Source organism: Oncorhynchus kisutch, linkage group LG25, assembly GCF_002021735.2.
Source record: "Oncorhynchus kisutch isolate 150728-3 linkage group LG25, Okis_V2, whole genome shotgun sequence".
Classification (NCBI taxonomy): domain Eukaryota; kingdom Metazoa; phylum Chordata; class Actinopteri; order Salmoniformes; family Salmonidae; genus Oncorhynchus; species Oncorhynchus kisutch.
The window spans coordinates 6,145,180-6,167,296 of NC_034198.2; the positions used below are offsets into that span (position 1 = coordinate 6,145,180).

At 40.5% G+C, this 22,117-nt stretch overlaps 1 protein-coding gene across 1 annotated transcript in view; it reads right to left on the reverse strand.

Annotated features, from left to right (window-relative positions):
- Positions 1-651: 651 nt before the first annotated feature.
- The window catches only part of LOC109870272 (BTB/POZ domain-containing protein KCTD5-like), a 44,892-nt gene continuing 23,426 nt past the window's right edge, over positions 652-22,117 (reverse strand). Inside the window, exons 2-6 of the mRNA XM_020460702.2 lie at positions 15,524-15,632; positions 15,287-15,378; positions 10,733-10,828; positions 7,921-8,046; positions 652-2,968 (exon numbers count right to left, since the gene is read on the reverse strand). Coding sequence (XP_020316291.1) covers positions 2,939-2,968; positions 7,921-8,046; positions 10,733-10,828; positions 15,287-15,378; positions 15,524-15,632 — 453 coding nt within the window. The 3' untranslated portion in view covers positions 652-2,938. The remainder of the gene's footprint in view (positions 2,969-7,920; positions 8,047-10,732; positions 10,829-15,286; positions 15,379-15,523; positions 15,633-22,117) is intronic.

Here is a 22,117-nt window from a genome sequence, read left to right on the forward strand (position 1 = left end):
TTCTGCAGGAATCGATGTACCATAATCACGTTACTAGTTTGTGTTAATTGAAATAACTAACAATTAAGTGGTACAACGTTCATAATGTAGTCTGCATTGATTTGGGCACAATTTGCATTCGTAAGTGACAGCTGATGAAGATGGCCTTATTACTATGTTATGCAGTATGTGCATATCAATTAGATAATTTTAGACTTTTTTTTTTTTTTGACTTTAGAAATTCAATAACAAATAAACTCAAACAGGCAATTTCGAAGACCACTAAAGATTTAAAGGTGCAGTACGAGCATTTTTTAATAAATAACACTAGAGGGCGCTATTTGTTTACGTTTATCAGTTCCATAAATTGACGCTTGAGAAAACAAAATGTTCTTTCGAATCCATTGCTTATGTTTAGTCTACCACACAGGGTGCTATGAAGTTTGTAGGTTACCTTGTTTCCTTCTCCATTTAAGACAGTCTTTTGTCACGAGTGAGTGTCATACTTTCCTCAAGTTTTGACTTTTTATACCTCATCTCATATTCAACTGTGTAGCTTTAAGTTACAATTGATCATTTTATTGAAGAATTGATGTGTAATTCAGACAATCAAACAAAAAAATCTGAGTGCACTGCTACAAACTGCATTAAAATACACACACACATACCAAATGTGAAAGACAAACCATTTTATTCGACTTACCCTATGCAAGACCATAAATCTATCCCAGTAACATTAGTTATTTTAAACATTGCATAAAACATGGTACTAGTCAGAAGTGACTGATGTAGTGATGACATGATAATCTTTGATATCAACATCATCATCATTCTGATTAAGGAATAATAGGCCTAAATGTGACCATCTTCAATCATGCATTGCAGTATTCTGTGATGAAGTAACCAGCGGACTCATAATATACTGGGAACTTGACTGGATACTTTGGTGCACAAAATGTAATAGTTATTTCTCCAAGGCATGTAGTCTAGCAGTAAGGAGAAGGATGCTGCTGAGGAAGTAGGGCAGCCAGCTTATACAGGCCAGACCAAAGTACACAGACTGCTAAGGTTAAGATGGAACCAAGTAAACTAAACCAAAAAAGAATCTCACTGCAACAAAACTCATTAGACCAAAACTAGTCTCATCGAGCTGCCTGAACGTGTCACCATTCCACTTATAATCACTATCACAAAAAAAAAAAGAGTCTCAAATTAAAATCTCACATAATTTGGGCAGTACCATTTAAATTTTACATAGTCTGTCCTCAAGAGATTACTTGCACTTTGAAATGTATATGATATGTAAACATAAATTAACAGTAACTATCAACATGTGTTTAAAATTAATCTGGAGTGGGGAGTGCTTGTTTTCTTTGTGCCAGTCAAAACAAGTCAGGATCTGTTAAGGTATGTGAGGGTGTGCAAGATCTCTGGAAGGCTTCAGAATACTATAGCAAATGTAAACATAGCCAAGCGCCGGCAAAAACACCCGCTCTTATTTGATTGGAAATTATGAAAACTGCAAAGAAGTTCACTTTATAAGCCCTTGTGTGTATAAAAAAAATAAAAAAAACATGCATCCATCCAATAACCTTTAATTATATAGAATTATTACGTGAAAAGAGAGTGTGGGTGTGTGTGAGAAAGGAGTTGTGTCTGTGTCCTGCTGCAGTGTGCCTGCAGCCAGAAATTTTGTTTTCTTATCTCAACACTAAAAGTTAATGTGTAAGCTGCACATAAGACATTGTATTTGGTCATCACTGCATGGGAAAAGGCAACACTATCAAAAGTTAGAAGTTAATGAAATATCGAACAGCGCAATGCCACATCTCAGGCCAGAAACAACTCAGTGTGTGTGTGTGTGTATATATATATAAATTTAAAAAATTAAAAGTCCTGCAGTATTTCCCCTTAACAGTGTTGCAGGATAAGGAAAGCATTGTGCACAGTGTTCCTCCTATTGTAGAGCTTGAAATGCTGTGTATGAAGTCTCCACAATACAAAATGCCTCAAAGAAGGTGTAGATTTCCAAGACAAATACATCTTTGTACAACTTAACAGTCAACGTCTGAGCCAAGGTATAGCTCCTCTTATTGGATATCAAAAGACGTTCCAGGTGTGTTCTAACTAAAGCAGATATTGAGCATCAACAATTGAAATCCTGATTTACAAATCTTAATATGCAGAGACCTCTGTACAAACGCCGCAAAACTCGAGTCAACATAATTTAATTGTCAAGACTTTCTAGCCTATAAGATCCAGTACAACAACGTACATTTGTAGTTGTGTTTAACTATACAGTGTACAAAACGTGCAGTTCGAGTTAAATATGAATATTGGAATTTTTAGATTATGTACATCAAAAAACCTAAGGATATTAAAAGATATTCCTTCACCGTTAGTCCCCCAAAAATATTAGCACACCCCAACCTTTCCCTAAAATATCTTACCCCCAAATAGACTTTATTAAACAAAATGTACCCTCTAAAAATACAAAGGATAAACCAGTTAAGGAAGTATTAAACGTGTTTAAAAGCCTAAATGAATTTCTCTAAAAAATATTTTAATCTACTGACAGTACAGGTTTAAGCTTGATAATATAGACCATCATGATCCCTTACAAGATTCCCTTGAGTTAGAATGTGTAAGAAACTCAAAAGTAGCCCCTGAGTGAATCATTGGCCGTGTATGACCATGTTTTATAGCATAAAATATTTAAAATGATTATAATTCATCATTTGTTGGAAAACTTGTCACTAATTTAAAAAAAAAATCCAGTTTAACTGTACAGGCACAAAAAGTCTGTAAACACTTATTTACATAATAAAATATAAAATGGAGTAAAAATAAAACAAAATGTAAGTCCCTCTCGACTAATGTCTTCTCTGTTGAGTGAAAGGTTCTTCCTCGTCAATGATATGTTTGCATCGTTATACCTGGAGCTCGTAATACTGATCCGTCACATTCGGGATCCCCTCTCCTGAAGAATCTGCAAAGGCAAAAGGCATTCAAATCAGTTCATGTTAAAATAAAATGTAAAAACATATTCCTGCAATTACCTAACTGTAAATTAGAAACTATACTACAGCAGGCTCATATCTAAATATGACAGGCATACAGTATGTTAGAAGTAATGAGTTTGATCATTAAGTCTGGTATCTGCGAATGGGTCACACACACACAGGAGTAGAGGGAAAGGATATGTTTAGGGGTTTTCTAAGATAACCACACCATCCAGGCCAGCAATATAAAGCAAATACACTGAGTGTACAAAACATTAAGGAAACCTGCTCTTTCCATGACTGACCAGGTGAAAGCTATGATCCCTTATTTATGTCACTTGTTAAATCCACTTCAAATCAAAGTAGTTGAAGGGGAGTAAAAAGACAAGTTAAAGAAGGATTTTTAAGACTGGAGACATGGATTGTGTGCCATACAGAGGGTGACAAAATATTTAAGTGCCTTTGAACTGGGTATGGTAGTATGTGCCAGGTGCACCGGTTTGTGTCAAGAACGGCAACGCTGCTGGATTTCACACTCAACAGTTTCCCGTGTGTCTCAAGAATAGTCCACCACCCAAAGGACATCCAGCCAACTTGACACAACTGTGGGAAGCATTGGAGTCAACACGGGCCAGCATCCCTGTGGAACACTTTAGACACCTTGTAGAGTCAATGCCCAGACGAATTGAGGCCGTTCTGAGGGCAAAAAGGGCTGCAACTCAATATTAGGAAGGTGGTCCTAGCGTTCGGTATGATCAGTGTATTTGCACATGCTAAATGAAAAGCTTGACAGGTGTAGTCAACCTTGGTCCTAAAGAGTGTGTTGAACCAGATGATGTCAGAGGAAGGCCCTAAAAATTGTCAGACTACAGCCACCCTAGTCATAGACTGTTCTCTCTGCCAGGTCGAGGTCCAAGAGGCTTCTAAACAGCTTCTACCCCCAAGCAATAAGACTCCTGAACAGCTAATGAAATGGCTAACCAGACTATTTGCATTGCCCCCCCCCCCCCCTCCTCTACTCTGTTATTATCTATGCATAGTCACTTTAATAGCTCTACCTTCATGTACATATTACCAACACCAGTGCCCCCACACATCGACTTTGTACCCCCTGTATATAGCCCCGCTATTGTTATTTACTACTGCTCTTTAATTATTTGCAATTCTTCTTACTTTTTTTGTTGGTATTTTCTTAACTGCATTGTTGGTTAAGGGCTTGTAAGTAAACATTTCACTGTAAGGTTGTTGTATTCGGAGCAGGTGACAAATAACATTTGATTTGAAAGACGAAGTGACTGAAAGCCTGACAGGACCAAAATCCCAGACACAATCCTCTCATGGACCAGGGTTACAAGCACCAGGGCGAAGACACATGGTGGAGTTATGGAAAGAAAAACGTAAGAATACGAGAGTCGAAAGAAAGGAGGGGCAGGAGTTAGGAGGGCAGCAGAGCTGAGCTCTCACCGTTGAGTCATAAGTGCTCAACCCTAATCAGAGTCATTCATTTCATAATCCGTCTCTTCATCTTCACTCTGAGCAACATGCAGCATGCAAATGGCACAGGAAGAAGACAAGTCTTTACAAGAATGAAAATGAATGGGGAGAAAATGTCAAAGGTAAAGTGGGGTGGGGGGGGACAACATATGGGATTGTGTAAATGTTACAAAAAACATTCACCTTCCAACTAACTAACATCAGTCCAATGAAGACTCTCCAACTGGGGATGCATCACTAACCAGGTTTCCATCCAACCATTCCATGCAAATGAATTACCTGATGCATAAAAACTCACAACAGGACTGATGGAAACAGCAGATGTGTAAAAATGTCCCATTGCCGACAAAACATTCTAGACAAAGTGGGATCATTTTTTGGTCGGTGATTTTTTTGTGACAATTCGATGGAAACTCCTTTATGCGCAAATATTGATATAAACTAAACCATTGTGTATAAGTAAACTTGGAGTCACGCAATGATATGTTAGGTTGTACTACCAATACCACATGGAAAAGCATTAAGAGTTCATATGCAGATTAAATAAGGTTTCATGAACTTCATGGTGGTTAAGTGATGGACAGTGATGAGCTTGATGCAAATTTTCTAATAAATATTGGAGGGTATTATTTGAATGCTGGTGACATGATCTGTTTGGCTGCCAATTACAAATGATACTGCTCTTATCCATCCCTCATTATATAACCTATCCTGTCCACTTTTTCAGTTGAACTGTTGTCAAGAGCGCATACACCAATTTTTTTAATGCAAATGTTAGAAAACTTGCACTAAAATCTGTCACCAATTAGATAGAAACCTAGCTGACTACTATTACACCTCTTGGACTTGATTCTCAAAAGTTCTAGCCTCCAACACTCTACTCAACAAATTGGATGCAGTCTATCACAGTGCCATCCGTTTTGTCACCAAAGCTCCATACACTACCCACCACTGCGACCTGTACGCTCTCGTTGGTTGGCCCTCGCTTCATACTCGTCGCTAAACCCACTGGCTTCAGGTTATCTACAAGTCTCTGCTAGGTAAAGCCCCGCCTTATCTCAGCTCACTGGTCACCATAGCAGCACCCACTCGTAGCACGCGCTCCAGCAGGTGTATCTCACCTGGGCATCCCCAAAGCCAATTCCCCCTTTGGTTACCTTTTCTTCCAGTTCTCTGCTGCCAATGACTGGAACGAACTGCAAAAATCACTGAAACTGGAGACTCATGTCTCCCTCACCAGCTTTAAGCACCAGCTGTCAGAGCATCTCACAGATCACTACACCTGTACATAGCCCATATGTAAACAGCCCATCTATCTACCTCATCCCCATACTGTATTTATTTATCTATCTTGCTCCTTTGCACCCCAGTATCTCTACTTGCGCATTCATCTTCTGCACATCTACCATTCCAGTGTTTAATTGCTATATTATAATTACTTCGCCACCATGGCCTATTTATTGCCTTAACTCCCTTATCTTACCACATTTGCACACACTGTATATAGACTTTTTTTTCCTACTGTATTATTGACTGTATGTTTTGTTTATTCCATGTGTAACTGTGTTGGTGTGTGTCGAATTGCTATGCTTCATCTTGGCCAGGTCGCAGTTGCAAATAAGAACTTGTTCTCAACTAGGCTACATGGTTAAATAAAGGTGAAATAAAAACTTAGCAAATATATTTAAAAAAATAAAATAGATCTTTCTTTTTTTTACATTTAAAAATATTTTTTAAAATCGCAACATTTGGACATTGATGGGTCAGAGGGAAGGCTACTTTCACATCTAGTAAGATTCACTTGCAATCGAGCTGATATGCCCTCTCTTAAGCAGTCTCTGTGATTGCTTTGCTCCGTCCCAAAGTGACATTTAAATCTGATTTAGTCTAAGACTTGTTGGGGGCTTTCACACCAAATTGTTTTGGAGCAATTTCCCCCTTAGTTTGGTTCGTTTGGACTGGTGTGAACACTATCCGGAGCGCACTAAACAATGCACCGTGGTTCATACAAAAATGGCGGTCTTGGTCAGATTCCATTTGCACCATGGTACGGTTAGCTGCAGGTGTGAATGCAGTCCGGACCAAACAGAGGAAAATAACCAGAGGCGTGCAGTAGGCCGATTATTGGTTGTTTGACTGTAAGCTTTTGATGAAATGCAAGCAGAAGCCTATCATAACTTAATATTTCTGAAACATTGTAAGTAGCACTGCATTTATGGGCGCATCTGATGCAGATTAGGGAAGACTGCAAGTGAATCTTACTTGAAGGCTATAGCTCCAATCAAGCCGATATGCCTGCTCTCATTGCCTGCCTGCCTGCCTGCCCACCTCCCCACCCCCCATTTACCTCAGAGGCTATTGTGCCATTATCTCCCACATGTTGTTGGAAGACCAAAGCGAAAGACATATGAAGTTTGGAACACACTTCTTCTATGCTTCTTGATAGTCAGATGGATTTAACGTTAGAATTTTTCTCCAATAAACAATTTACTTGCATGAACACATGTTTTTTGGTGGGGCATTTTAGTTTGTTTGACATTTGGCAATATGAAACCAAACGAACCAAAATGAAAAAAATACAACACAACAAATAATCCAACTGATTCAAACTATAGCTCAAAAAAGTGTGTGAAAACACCCTTAAATCGCAGCCTATTTGCAACAAGTCAATAGAATTACCAAATCTGGGACTAGAAGGAGCCTGATGAAAATAAGTGAGTGAAGCATGCCCTGGAGGACTGGGCACCTGCAGATGGGACTAGTAATTCCCACAGCTAGGCCTGCTAATTTGATCCAAAAGCCCTCAGAGAATGAATTTCCCCACTAATAGTCCCAGTAATCCACAAGCCCATGTTTAAGGTCCTAATAACATGGATATTTGATTTTGGGGGAGGGGGTTCGGTCTAAGGTCAAATCTAACATTGCATCAATCTTGTAATACTGTAAAAATGCACTTAGGCCTGAGTGTAGTCTGACTGATAGCTTTACACTAACATAACTGTCCTTTTGATTTAGACGCCAAATTGTTGAAAGTAAATGTTAACTGCTATGAAAAAGGACTTGGCTTGATTCAATGAAGGCTAATTCAATCGCTAACCTAACTAATTCAATCGCTAACCTAACTAATTCAATCGCTAACCTAACTAATTCAATCGCTAACCTAACTAATTCAATCGCTAACCTAACTAATTGACCAATGTTTTATACTTTTCCGAAAATACAAAATTAGCATTTATCAATTAATTACTCTGTGCAGCAGTCCAAACCCATCTTCTTTCAAATGGACTCCTCTGAGCGTTTACGTCAGCAAACCAGGGCCATTTATCACTGTCCCATAAAAGCAAGGTTAGTAAATGTGGTACATTTAGACATCCAGAACAAGCCACTATTCAGACAAGCTTGTCATGGAATTCTCACGTGCCTGACTGCCGGTGTTCACACTCACCTTGGCTTTCTCACTGGGCTCACTGTTTGTGCCGTATGACTGGTTGTGCAGCTCCTTGGAGACCACACAAAGGAACTCAGATTGGTCTTCATTTCCGTAGTTATAAGAGGAGCCAATGCTGACCAGCTGGGGGGGTGAGAGGAGAGAGAGAGAGCGAGCACAGAAATAATTAGCTTCAGAGACAAAATGAGGACAGAAAGTGGGTTACAGTGTACTTAGATAACAGAAATGTGATGAGTTTGAACAGTAATAAAAAGCATTAGATAATAGGTAGAAAACACGAGAGCTTGAAACAGTTCAGAACACAATGTGAATTGGCTATAGGCGTCGGTAATATACCGTACACCGGGGTATTTGAAATTAGCCACTAGATGGTTTTCCAATACCGTCAAAACTATTACGTTTATTTATAATAATAAAAGTTCATATTTATAGCTACATTCAAGTAAATACCTGCAGTCAACTTGTGCGATACGTAAGGAGATAAAGATTGCGTTCCTCATTTCACCAGTCACAACTTTTCATTATGAAGCTTACTGGTAGTCCCCAATCACATGGAGTTTGTTTACAAGCACACCACGACGAGACCAGAGCCTTGTGAGTCACTCACTGCTGTGCAGCCATGTGATCTGGTTACAGTATGGAATGCACAACTAAAATGTCAGAGTGCACCCATCAGACCAACGTCACCTAATTTATTTACAATTAAGTGAGAGTACTGTATTTATACCTGGAATATCAGTTTTTAACAGGAAACGTTCACAAATAGCTGGAGTGGGTCTTTAAAGGGTTCACTTTTAAAGGACAAATAAAACAACAGACAGGGATAACAGATTGTTAAACAAACATGCGGACAGTGAGGTGATGTCATGCAAATCAACACGGAGTACTTCGGCCTACAAAATACATATGACAATGTCAGACAAACACCTGTTCCTCCTCTTAGTCGAATGCGTTTAACTTGTGTTCAGCCAGTCAGTATGTGTACAGTACAGTGTACTCTGTGGGTGTTCATGTCTCGACATGCCCGGCCTCATTAGCCACTTCTGCAGGAGCCGTGTTGTTCCCAAGAGATGTCTCACACAGGAGGCAAGAGTATTACGCTACTCTATATTGATGCTAAATGTTATAGCTACCAGCTACTGTACCAAGTACAACCAGTGTCAGTTCTCACCCATCGCGATACCCATTCAAGTCCAACGATATGGTCAAAACCTCAACTGAAACCAAATGTGTCTTAAAGTGCAGTCAACTTGCAGTTCACTTGTTTTCTGAGGTGACTCTGAATAAGCATGCACACACCACACCCCGCTGCACCACTCGGCAGCCTAAGGCACTGCATCTCAGTACTAGAGACGTCATTACAGATCCTGGTTCGAATACAGGCGGAATTGCAACTGGCCGTGATTGGGAGTCTCATAGGGCGGCACACAATTGGCCCAGCGTCGTTTGGGTTTGCTCGGGGTAGGCCGTCATTGTAAATAATCATTTGAACTTAACCGACTTGCCTAGTTAAATAAAATAGTACATTAAAATGTTTAAAAAACGTGATTCAAGAACCTTTCTCAACCAATCTAGCATGGATGATCCGTGGACATAGCAAGAGTATTTAGAAACCTGAAGGCAGCCCAGGATCGGGTTCAGTAGCACAAATAGAAGAAAAAGATCAGAAAAAGGTGTGAAACTGGGTGGTACTCTGAACTTCTCCAATAAAAAAAACGTCTACATTTTCTGTTGGAAAACGTGCCCTAATGAACAACCCAGGACTGAGTGGCTCTGAATGAGGAGTAATTGGTTACATATCCCCAGACGACTAGGCTCACTGCTGCTGAGCCTTAAGCTTAGGTTAAGTATGTGTTTTAAGGTGTTTCCCGTCTGACCCTTGTAAGACTATTAGTGACATTCCAGCTGTCTGGGAGATCCAGTGATCCTCTCCCCATAGGGACAGTGGGGCCAGGGGAGACTCAATACTCTTGGGATCTGCAATGCAGCAGAAATGTTTTTATGAATTTACCACAGGTGGACTCCAATCAAGTGGTAGAAACATCAAGGATGATCAATGGAAATAGGATTCACCTGAGCTCAATTTCAAGTCTCATAGCAAAGTGTTTGAATACTAAGGTAAATAAGGTATGGACATTTTTTATTTGCTTTGTCATTATGGGGTATTGTGTGTAGATTGAGGATTTATTATTAATTTATTTTTACTTAATCCATTTTAGAATACGGCTGTAACGTAACAAAATGTGGACAAAAATCAAGGGGTCTGAATACTTTGAATGCACTGTAAGATTAAACATGGTCCCAAAAATGTCCTCTTAAGACAATACATCATCAAGAAAGACATGTAAATAACAAGGAGTATTACCAGAAAACTGACAACATAGTTAAACAGACACAAAGGGTGCAGTGTTCATTTGGGTCTTGGTTGGACAAACAGTACACATCTTAAAATCAACTCAAAATGGCCACCTTGTGTGCATAAAGCTGGGATACACAGAGGCCAAAAGGGTTGTGAATGGGTACATAGGAGACATGCAGTCACCGGCCCAAGGACAGAACATTATGGGACACACCTTTCCCCTTTCACAATTCAGCAGAAACTGACTTCTGGGCCCACCCATAACCTATACTGACAAGCTGCAACAACCAATCAGAGCAGAGGGATGCCCAGATTACATATAAGACACAAAAAAAAGAAAAAGATAAAAAGACTATTTCAAATTAATGGATTGTATTGGTTTTGGGTGATAGGGTGAGGAAAGTACAAATAAAATAACATTTTTTTCCTTGTGGTGGGAGTCAGCGTTACCTGCTCAAACTTCCAGCCGTCTGACATTGTGGACACCATCTGGGTGAGCTCCTCCTCTTGGCACTGCAGCACCCGGTACACATGCTTCACTGGGGCCTGGGGAGAGAGTGAGAGCTTTACCCGACCAATATGCATTGGGTGTATAACCCATTAGGACGTCCACTCACGTTGCTCAAAATAACAAAATAAACATTTAGATAATGCATTGAAACAGAACATGCAACTTAAGTAACGAAGCAGCCAATAAAAAGTTATATTTGAAAATTTGCCAACATGCACCTCGACACTGGTGCCCCCGCACATTGACTCTGACCGGGTACCCCCTGCTATTGTTATTTACTGCTGCTCTTTAATTATTTGTTATTCTTATCGCTTACTCTTTTTCTTCTTCTTTTTATTCGGCGCATGTGACAAATAACATTTGATTTGAAAACACCATTCTAAACAGGCAACTGGATATCGGTTCCATATGCAACAACTAGGATGGGTTGCTGATATGACTAGGATTGTGCCTTTGGCTTCTGGACAATGAAATAAAGTTGATATGAAAACCAATAGAACAGGATATAAATGGCATAACGGTGAGTCCAATAGGGAAGTAAAGGTACATCTGTCTACACAGAAATAGAATCATTCAAAATACTTAAAACAGAAAGCATGACTGCCACAAAATAATTGCTGTGGATTGTTTCAAATCACAATAGACCTAGCTGATTATTCAGTTGCAGCTGTCAGTGAAAAGCATCTAAGATGTGTCTTGATTCTAATTTAAAGTGTTGAGAGAAAAAGGGGAGGGGTGTGTGGCGAAGATATAGACGAGTCGCTCTCCAGAATGGGTCAGCTGTCTCCCACCAATGCTTGCACATTCACTGCTACACTTGTGAGAGAAACAAGTTTTGGTTTAGTTCATAACCATTTACCAGATTTGTCTTTTGTTTGTGAGCAATAAGCATGTCTGCTTTCTATGTCCTGATAATGTTGAGGGAGCATGCGTGCCTGAGCATGCATAGAAGTACCTGGCCTGCTACGCGGAAATGTAGGAAAGTGTTTTTTTTAACATCCATTGCGAACGATATTAAAAAAAGATATAGTTCCTGGGCCTCCCAAGTGGCACAGCGGTCTAAGGCACTGCATCGCAGTGCTAGATTCGTTACTACAGCCCCGGGTTCATTCCCAGGCGGTGCCACAACCTATGGGAGTCCCATAGGACGGCACACAATTGGCCCAGCGTCGTCTGGGTTAAGGGAGGGTTTGGCCGGGGGTGCTTTACTTGGCTCATCGCTCCCTAGCAACTCCTTGTGATGGGCCGGGTGCCTGCAGGCTGAACGGTGTTTCCTCCGACACATTGGTGCGGCTGGCTTCCGGGTTAAGCTGGTGGCTGTTAAGGAGTGTGGTTAGGCGGACGCATGACTCCACCTTCGCCTCTCCTGAGCCCGTTGGGGAGTTGCAGCGATCAGACAAGATCGAGAAAAAGGGTGGTAAAATACAATACACAGTCAAAAGTCTGGACACCTACTCATTAAAAGGTTTCAATTTATTTCCACTATTTTCTACAATGTAGAATAATAGTGAAGACATCAACACTATGACATAACTCTTCAAAGTAACCACCCTTTGCCTTGACAGCTTTGCACACTCTTGGCACTCTCAACCAGCTTCACCTGGAATGCGTTTCCAACGGTCTTGAAGGAGTTCCAATATATGTAAAGCACTTGTTGGCTACATTTCCTTCACTCTGCAGTCCAACTCATCCCAAACCATCTCAATTGGTTTGAGATTAGGAGATTGTGGAGGCCAGGTCATCTGATGCAGCACTCCATCACTCTTCTTGGTCAAATTGCCCTTACACAGCCTGGAGGTGTGTTGGCTTAATGTCCTTTTAGAAATAATTGATTGTCCCACTAAGCGCAAACCAGATGGGATGGCGTATCGCTGCAGAATGCTGTGGTAGCGATGCTGGGTAAGTGTGCCTTGAATTCGAAACAAATCCCTGGCAGGGTCACTAGCAAAGCACTGCCACACCTCCTCCTCCATGCTTCACGGTGGGAACCACACGTGGAGATAATCCGTTCACCTACTCTGCGTTACATAGACACGGCGGTTGGAACCAAAAATCTCAAATTTGGACTCATCAGACCAAAAGGACAGATTTCCACCGGTCTAATGTCCATTGCTCATGTTTCTTGGCCCAAGCAAGTCTCCTCTTCTTATTAGTGTCCACAAATGGACTTTTAACAAGGCACACCTAATTGAAGTTAGGTTAATGGAAATGCATTTTAGGTGACTAAATCATGAAGCTGGTTGAGAGAATGGCAAGTGTGCAATGCGGTCATCAAGGCCACGTTCATCTGTACAAACAATAGTACGCAAGTATAAACACCATGGGACCACGCAGCCATCATACCCCTCAGGAAGGACATGTGTTCTGTCTCCTAGAGATGAACGTACTTGTGCGAAAAGTGCAAATCAATCCCAAAAATAGAACTGTTTGGCCATAATGATCATCGTTATGTTTGGAGGAAAAAGGGGGAGGCTTGCAAGCCGAAGAACACCATCCCAACCGTGAAGCACACGGGTGGCAGCATCATGTTGTGGGGGTGCTTTGCTGCAGGAGGGACTGGTGCACTTCACAAAATAGATGGCATCATGCGGTAGGAAAATGATGTGAATATATTGAAGCAACATCAAGACATCAGTCAGGAAGTGAAAGCTTGGTCGCAAATGGGTCTTCCAAATGGACAATGACCACAAGCATACTTCCAAAGTTGTGGCAAAATGGCTTAAGAACAACAAAGTCAAGGTATTGGAGTGGCCATCACAAAGCCCCGACCTCAATCCCATAGAAAATTTGTGGGCAGAACTGAAACAGCGTGTGCGAGCAAGGAGGCCTACAAACCTGACTCGGTTACACCAGCTCTGTCAGGAGGAATGGGCCAAAATTCACCCAACTTATTGTGGGAAGCTTGTAGAAGGCTACCCAAAACGTTTGACCCAAGTTAAGCAATTTAAAGGCAATGCTACCAAATACTAATTGAGCGTATGTAAACTTCTGACCCATTGGGAATGTGGTGAAAGAAATAAAAGCTGAAATAAATCAAATCTCTACTATTATTCGGACATTTCACATTCTTAAAATAAAGCGGTGATCCTAACTGACCTAAGACAAGGAATTTTCACTAGGATTAAATGTCAGGAATTGTGAAAAATACGTTTAAATGTATTTGGCTAAGGTGTATGTAAACTTCCGACTTCAACTGTGTATGTCTTTATTTTAGTTTGAAAAATCTGTCCAACAATCTCCCCCTTGATAATCACCAGTCCTCAGTGTGAAAGAGCAATGATAGTTATAGGCCTACTACTGCATTGGCCTACAGTCTGAGTTCCATGCGCTCATTTCTTTAGCCACCAATGGATCAGTGTATCAATGTTAACTGAGCTTTTTGTAATTTTAATTCTGATTTCTATGATAAACTACATGACAATGAATTTGCGAAACGAAAACGTTATTGAAATGAAACTGTTCCACAAAAATGGGCACATGAAAATCATAACTGGCACACATAACGGTAGGATAAATTGTAAGCTTCCCCAAACTTGAAACTCATGAGCCGCCTATGAAGTTTTTGCCTATAGGCTACTCATAATATGAAATAAAACATTCAGGTCTAAGTATTTTTTCAAAACGCACACTGCCTCCAACTCACATTGTAAAGTGGTGGGTGACACGCTGGTAGACTGCTTCCTGCAATTGAATGGGAGGCGCGCTTCAATTACCAGTTGAGAATTAAAAACAGTAGCTCTTCTTAATCACGAACCAAAACGTTTAACACACGATTTCATTAAAAAATTGTTGCGCAATGAATGTGCTTATAAAAGCACACGTTTTACTCCAGCAGCAACCAGCTGAGGCACTGCAGGAGAAATCCTGCTCAAAATAGGCTCGGTATGCTGTGCGGGTGTGACAGTTGTGTTGGATAAATAAGGTACACACGAAAATACACAGGCCAAATTAATTCAACTAATGATGCAAATTAACCTATAAACCAATAAGCATGATGGTCAAATGTATTTCCATCGACTGGTATTGCCATCAATTAATAAAAAGCATTATTTAGCAATGGGATTTATTTTCTCCCGGCCCTTTTGGCCAACAGTTTTATTTATCGTTTTTTTTTTTTTGCTAGCAATTGAAAGTCAACGGAAAGTCAACAGACAGACATGTGCACAGAGACAGAGGCACATACACAGGCACACAGACAGAGAGATACTGAAGCATGGGATAGAGCAGGTGAATTTACTCTAACAGTGGACTCAGCCAAGGCCAGGAACCCCCAAAGTGATAAAAATCACAAGATGGCGCCGAAAGATAGGAGCTAGAAGCAGAACTGCCCTAAGCAACTTTGCAAGATTTGGTTTTTTTGTGCACAAGCATTTCACTACACCCGCAAAACATTTGCTAAACATGTGTATGTGACAAATAAAATTGATACGGGTTTAAAATAAATGAAAATAAAATCAATAGAGCACAATGTGTCAATTGAGATGTTCACCTACCTGTAATGTTTTGCAGTCACGTTCCCTGATCTTGTCCTTGAGGAGCTTTATTAATGATGTGATATTGTAGAATTCGGCTTCCTCCAAGACACCTTCAAAAACACACATTTAGAATCTATCCTGGCAAGAATGATCAACATACTGAATGGACAGAGAATACTTGAAAGCTGACATTGGAAACCAACTTCTTCACTGTGCACCTTGGCAGTAATATGCATATCACATGCCCAGTCTTACCTTCCTCAGCCAGGTCCCTGTTGAGCACCAGCTTGCCATGCCTCAGGTAGTTCAGCACCGGCCCAAAGTATGTGGGGTCTCGGTCTATAAGATATGCACCAGTGTCATCCTGAAAATGGAACAGAAAGAAAATAATGAATTTAGTCAAGACTCACAATTCACCGTTGTTGGATGATGAAGACCAAGTTGAGTAAAGAAAGGAAATCCACTGGCCAGCTGTTAATAGAATACATAAAACCACACCAAGTATATCAGGAAACAGAAACCCTAACATCAGCCCATATAAATGAAGAAAGCGCCTGGGATCATAATCCCTGCATGGGTTGAACTTGTCACAAACGCTGTGGCCTTCCACAGTCGATTCTAGCCTATATTCCCACAAGGACTTGGGGTTTGAGCCTCATGCGCTCAAACAGCGAGCAATCCCATATTCCTGTAAGTACTGTGATTAGAACAGCATTATCTCCTTGGGGAATAGGAGGTTAAAACAATTAGAGCAGAACAGAATGAGATTTGGAACAGGAGGCCGAATCCAGAGGGGACCAAGAGGAAAACACTACTGCACCCTCTTCAATGCAAAACAATTACGACTGCAGAATGCAACACAATCTTACATACTGTAGGCCTACAAGACGTAACAAATTACACAACCACCCTCTTCATCCATTAAAACACAGAAGTCATTGAGACAGTTTGTCAGCAACCTGCAAGTAACACCTGTCCCCTGAGAAGAGAATAAAAAGATAATTCAAGTAAGGATTAAATGGAAATGGTGTGTGGATGTCATTTACAACAACAAAAACTTGTGGGTGGGGGGTGGGGTGAAACACAAAACAAATGTTGTGCAAATCCACTTAATACAACAGGATGTGTGAGTTTGCATGAAGTTGAGTATTTGACTTCAGGAGTGATCTAGACAAAATTGTCTGAGGCACTAGAACACACGCTTCATTTTCATACTTTCCAGGCCTTGGTCACAGCCTAACAAACCTAGGCAAACTCCAACGGACACACATACATCTATTCACAGCTACCTTCACCAGATAGACGGTCACCAAATGTTGTGAAACCCAATTAGTCTTTCCTATAATGAGAAACTGTCTCAAAGCATTCTCTATGGTGCTGAACCGGAACCTTTTTGGCTGACTGGCCTCCTTTCCATGGCAAAAATACCCCAGTGGAGCCCATGGGTTATGAACTAGCCTAAATGTTCAGAGTCAGTTTCTTACTCTTCTGCAGACACTAAAGTTTAACCACAGGTACACTACCGTTCAAAAGCTAGGTGTCACTTAGAAATGGCCTCATTTTTGAAAGCAATAAAACTGGCCTTCTTAAGACTAGCCTTCACTTCTCAGAAGAATAGACCGCCGAGTTTCAGAAGAAAGTGCTTAATTTCTGGCCATTTTGAGCCTGTAATCGAACCTGCTGATCCTCCAGACACTCAACTAGTCTAAAGGCCAGTTTTATTGCTTCTTTAAATCAGCACAACAGTGTTCAGATGTGCTAACATAATTGCAAAAGGGTTTTCTAATGATAAACTTGGATTAGCTAACACAACGTGCCATTGGAACACAGGAGCGATGGCTGCTGTTAATGGGCCTCTGTACACCTATGTAGATATTCCATAAACCAGCCATTTCCAGCTACAATAGTATTTACAACATTAACAATGTCTACACTGCATTTCTGATCAAATTTCTGATCAATTTGATGTTATTTTAAATGGACAAGAATTGTAGTGTTGTTTTCTTTAAGTTAAAAATGGGGACTTTTCTAAATGACCAAACTTATTAATGGTAGTGTATATGTGGAGAGTACAGGAGAACAGAAATAGGTCAGTTAAGACTTCCATCTTCTGGCGTAGCGGCACCTCCACAACACTTACTGACTAAAGTGCTGAGCCAGGTCCATAGTGAATACATCTATTGCCATGTTTGTACTTTGTCAACGTTCAACAATGAGGGGCCATTTAAAGTTTCAGTACAGACATGCCACCTAGATGTAGAAGCATGCCTCAGTGATGCCATATCTGTACATTGTCTCTTGTCGGTGTGTCAGCTCTAAGCTGCACATCTGCAAATGAGGTGAGCTCCACAGTCCTCTTTCTGTCTAATCTTTAGCCGGGACCCCCTTGAGTTGGTTCATTTGGGCTGGGATCTCTGGGTGCTCATGGCCCTGTGGTTGAGTCCCCACTTGAAGTAACCCTGTTTTTGGGAGAGTGGTGATGAAAGGAGCAGTGGCTCGTGATTGATGTGGACCAACACACAAAGGGCACAGTGTTTTAAAGGAAAAACAAGAGCCTCCCTCTGGGGGAGCACCGGTCAACAAAACACAGGGAAGTGGACGAAAGGACAAGGGAAAAACCATAGGGAAAATCGAGAGAGGGAGTAACAGCGTAGACAAGTAGTGATATAGAATGGGATAGGAGTAAGAAAGGGGAAAAAATTGAATCAGCTAAATTAAGTGATCTCAAGTGGAGGTTGTTGTAAGACTAAGATGCTGATGGGGAGCATCCAAGAATGTTCGGGAGTGATACCATAAAAGTCACTTATGATATTTGAATGAGCTCAGGTGGAAGACACACAAGGATATTCAAAGGAAGACTGACAAGTCCAATGAATAATGCAACATGCCATTGTGGGAGTAACTTAAAACTCCCATCAAACCTTCTTGAAGGACAGAAAACATCATTAATTTATACCCAGTCCATTTGAGGTCCCCAATGGCTGCACTGTCATCTAAGGCCAGATATAAAGCTAGAACCACAGGGATAGCTAGGTAAAGACTAGGTAAAGCCTACAGCAGCTAGATCAGCAAAGTGAACATACTGTGGTTGTAACGATATGCGCTGAGAGTCGGGAAGCAAGTTCAGGGAGTGAGTGTTTTAATAAAATAAACAATCCAAAGCAAGAAACACGGACGCACAGACAGGAAACTGAAACAATAATGCCTGGGGAAGAAACCAAAGGGAGTGACATATTTAGGGAAGGTAATCAAGGAGGTGATGGAGTCCAGGTGAGTCTGATGACGCGCAGCTGCGCGTAACGATGGTGACAGGTGTGCGCCATAACGAGCAGCCTGGTGACCTAGAGGCCGGAGAGGGGGCACACATGACAGTGGTGAATATAAAATCGACAGTGGATGGAAAATGCCAAACCCTACACCGAAGATGGAAAAATTGCTCTTAGTTCATGAGCAAGAGATTGGCAGCAAGATATACGGTCTGTTGCCAGATACATTAGCTGGGGCTGTGGCAGTCATGAAATTTGTCAGCCGGTTATTGTCATGAAAAAGACTGCCAGTCTCACAGTAAGTGCCCGTTAATTAACAAACACATTTAGAATCTTCAGGCCTCCACACATACAAGCCTCTGATGCGTGCCTTTGAAACATCTACATTTTTTATTTTTTATGAATACATTTGATTTAATATATTGTATACTATCACAGTAAATCCATTAGTCATGTCTAAAGAAACATTGAAATGAAGAACATTTCAGAAGAACAGAATGAGCTGGCCTATGTTACAGGCTTGTTAATTTAGCTGACAAGATACGCTATTTGTCCCTTGACATTTAGTAGGAGGTAGAATTGAACTTGTCAGCTTGAATAAAAGGATATTTTTCCCCATTAGGCCTACTGTGCAAGTGAGCATATTAAGTGGCTATTTTGAGCTTATGTGCAATATATATATACAATAATAAAATCGATAAAAACTGGTCCTATATGCTAGTTTTAGGAGTTATTTGGCAACTTTAGATGTGACGATACAAATCTCGTCTTAACAAATATCCAAACATGAGCAGCATGGTGCGACTACAGGCTATTGATTAGAGAAAGTAGAGAGAAAAAAGCTTGTGCTCTGTTCCTTGCCTCAGGCTGCACTCTCATCAGTGATCATATTTTCACCCATCATACTATTCTCTTTCCTGAATATGTACTATTTGTTAAGATTTAGAATGGACTATTATCAAATGGGCAGGAACGGGGGGGGTGATGATATACATGACATCTGGAGGCCATGCGTTCCCAGCCGGCCCGTTTTTTTAGGCTACTTCGGGTTTATAGCAGAGCATGTGCTTAATGAGCAGCTGATAAATAAATAAATATGCCACTTATTTCTCTCCACATATCAACCACTGTTTGAGATGCATGCTCTTGCTGCCAGACATGTGATACTCCGCCCAAACTCTGAACGCCATGGGCTTTCCAACCTTATTCCTGCAGCTACCCCGTGCTTAAATTTGGGAACCAAGTGAAATCTGTTCGGGAACATCGATAGTAACATGTATTCGCAACTAAACATATTTCACTAAACTGTTGACAGCCTTTCTGCATGCTCGAGAAAGTTCTAATAGAGAGATGGAAACGCAAGGTGTGGAAATATTTTGTATAACTGAAGGTAATGTATCACCCAATTAATGAAAATATAAATCCTTATTATGCTATTCAAAATCAAATAATCACTAAATGTAGGCTAATTGTAAGCCTCCCTGCAAAACAACCAACAGCATTGCCCAGGCTATACGTTCTCTCCCAGACTCATGGATATACATTTTGGAGCGTAGCATAAGGTAACCAGTCCATCCAGTATGCTTAATAATAAAGCCCACGCTCAAAGGCGATTGCTCAAATTTAAATTAATGTTGGAGTAAAGGCTTGTTCAATTATGTACCAAAATACATAATTTATTATATAATTTATAATAAATTAACATTGAATCACAGCCTACTTCGCCAAACGGGTGATTTAAAAAGCGCATTCGCGAAAAAAAACACCATCGTTGCACCAATGTGTACGTAACCATAAACATCAATGTCTTTCTTAAAATCAATACATAGGTATTTTTTTTACCTGCATATTTAGTTAAGAAATTTGTTAGCAGGCAATATTAAACTAGGGAAATTGTGTCACTTCTCTTGCGTTCATTGCACGCAGAGTCAGGGTATATGCAACATTTTGGGCTGCCTGGCTCATTGAGAACTAATTTGCCAGAATTTTACATAATTATGACATAACATTGAAGGTTGTGCAATGTAACAACAATATTTAGACTTATGGATGCCACCCGTTAGATAAAATACAGAACGGTTCCATATTTCACTGAAAGAATAAATGTTTTGTTTTCGAAATGATATGGTCAAATCCGGAAACTATTAATGACCCAAGGCTCTTTTTTCTGTGTGTTATTATATTATAATTATGTCTATGATTTGATAGAGCAGTCTGACAGAGGTGGTAGGCAGCAGCAGGCTCATAAGCATTCAAACAGCACTTTCCTGCGTTTGCCAGCAGCTCTTCGCAATGCTTCAAGCATTGCGCTGTTTATGACTTCAAGCCCATCAACTCCCGAGATTAGGCTGGTAATACTATAGTGCCTATTAGAACATCCAATAGTCAAAGGTATACGAAATACAAATGGTATAGAGAGAAATAGGGAATATTGAAGACTCATGTTAAAAGGAACCATCAACGTTCATATGTTCTCATGTTCTGAGCAAGGAACTGAAACGTTAGCTTTTTTACATGGCAAAAATTGTACTTTTTTTAAATTATTTTTTTATTATTTAAACCAAATTGAACATGTTTAATTATTTATTTGAGACTAAATTAATTTTATTGGTGTATTATATTAAGTTAAAATAAGTGTTCATTGTTCATTCAGTATTGTTGTAATTGTCATTAATATACACACACATGTATATAAATGGTCTTGATTAATCGGTATTGCTTTTTTTTGGTCCTCCAATAATGGGTATCGGTGTTGATAAATCAGTCGACCTCTAGTCCAGAGTCCATAAAAGCAGATTAGTGGCTCAGTCAAGTGGAATTTTACTGCGGTCATGACTCACGACTGCCGGTGTGGCGGTAATATAGTCACCGCAACAGGCCTACCCATAGAACTATACGGCCAAGCACTGAAAGTCTCTTCAACAACTGTTGGACAAACTTCCATTGCATCATAGAGTGGATGAACTATATTGAACAAAAATATAAAAACGCATCATGTAAAAGTGTTGGTCCCATGTTTCATGAGCTAAAATAAAAAGATCCCAGAAATGTTCCATAAGCACATTAAGCTTATTTCTCTAAAATGTTGTGCACAAACTTGTTTACATCCCTGATAGTGAGCATTTCTCAGATAATCCATCCACCTGACAGGTGTATAATAAATCAAGAAGCTGATTAAACAGCAGGATCATTACACAGGGGCACCTTGTGCTGGGGACACACAAAAAGACTACTACAATGTGCAGTTGTGTCACAACACAATGCCACAGATGTCTTAAATTGAGGGAGCATGCATTTGGCATGCCGACTGCATGAATGTCCACCAGAGCTGTTGCCAGAGGATTGAATGTTCAGTTCTACCGTAAGCCACATCCAACGTTGTTCTAGAGAATTTGTCAGTAAGCTCAACCGGCCTCAACTGAAGACCACATGTAACCACGCCAGCCCAGGACCTCCACATCCAGCTTCTTCACCTGCATAATCATCTGAGACCAGCCACCCCTCGCACATCTGCTGAAACTGGGTTTGCACACCCAAAGAATTTTCACACAAACTGTCAGTCTCGGGGAAGCTCATCTGGGTG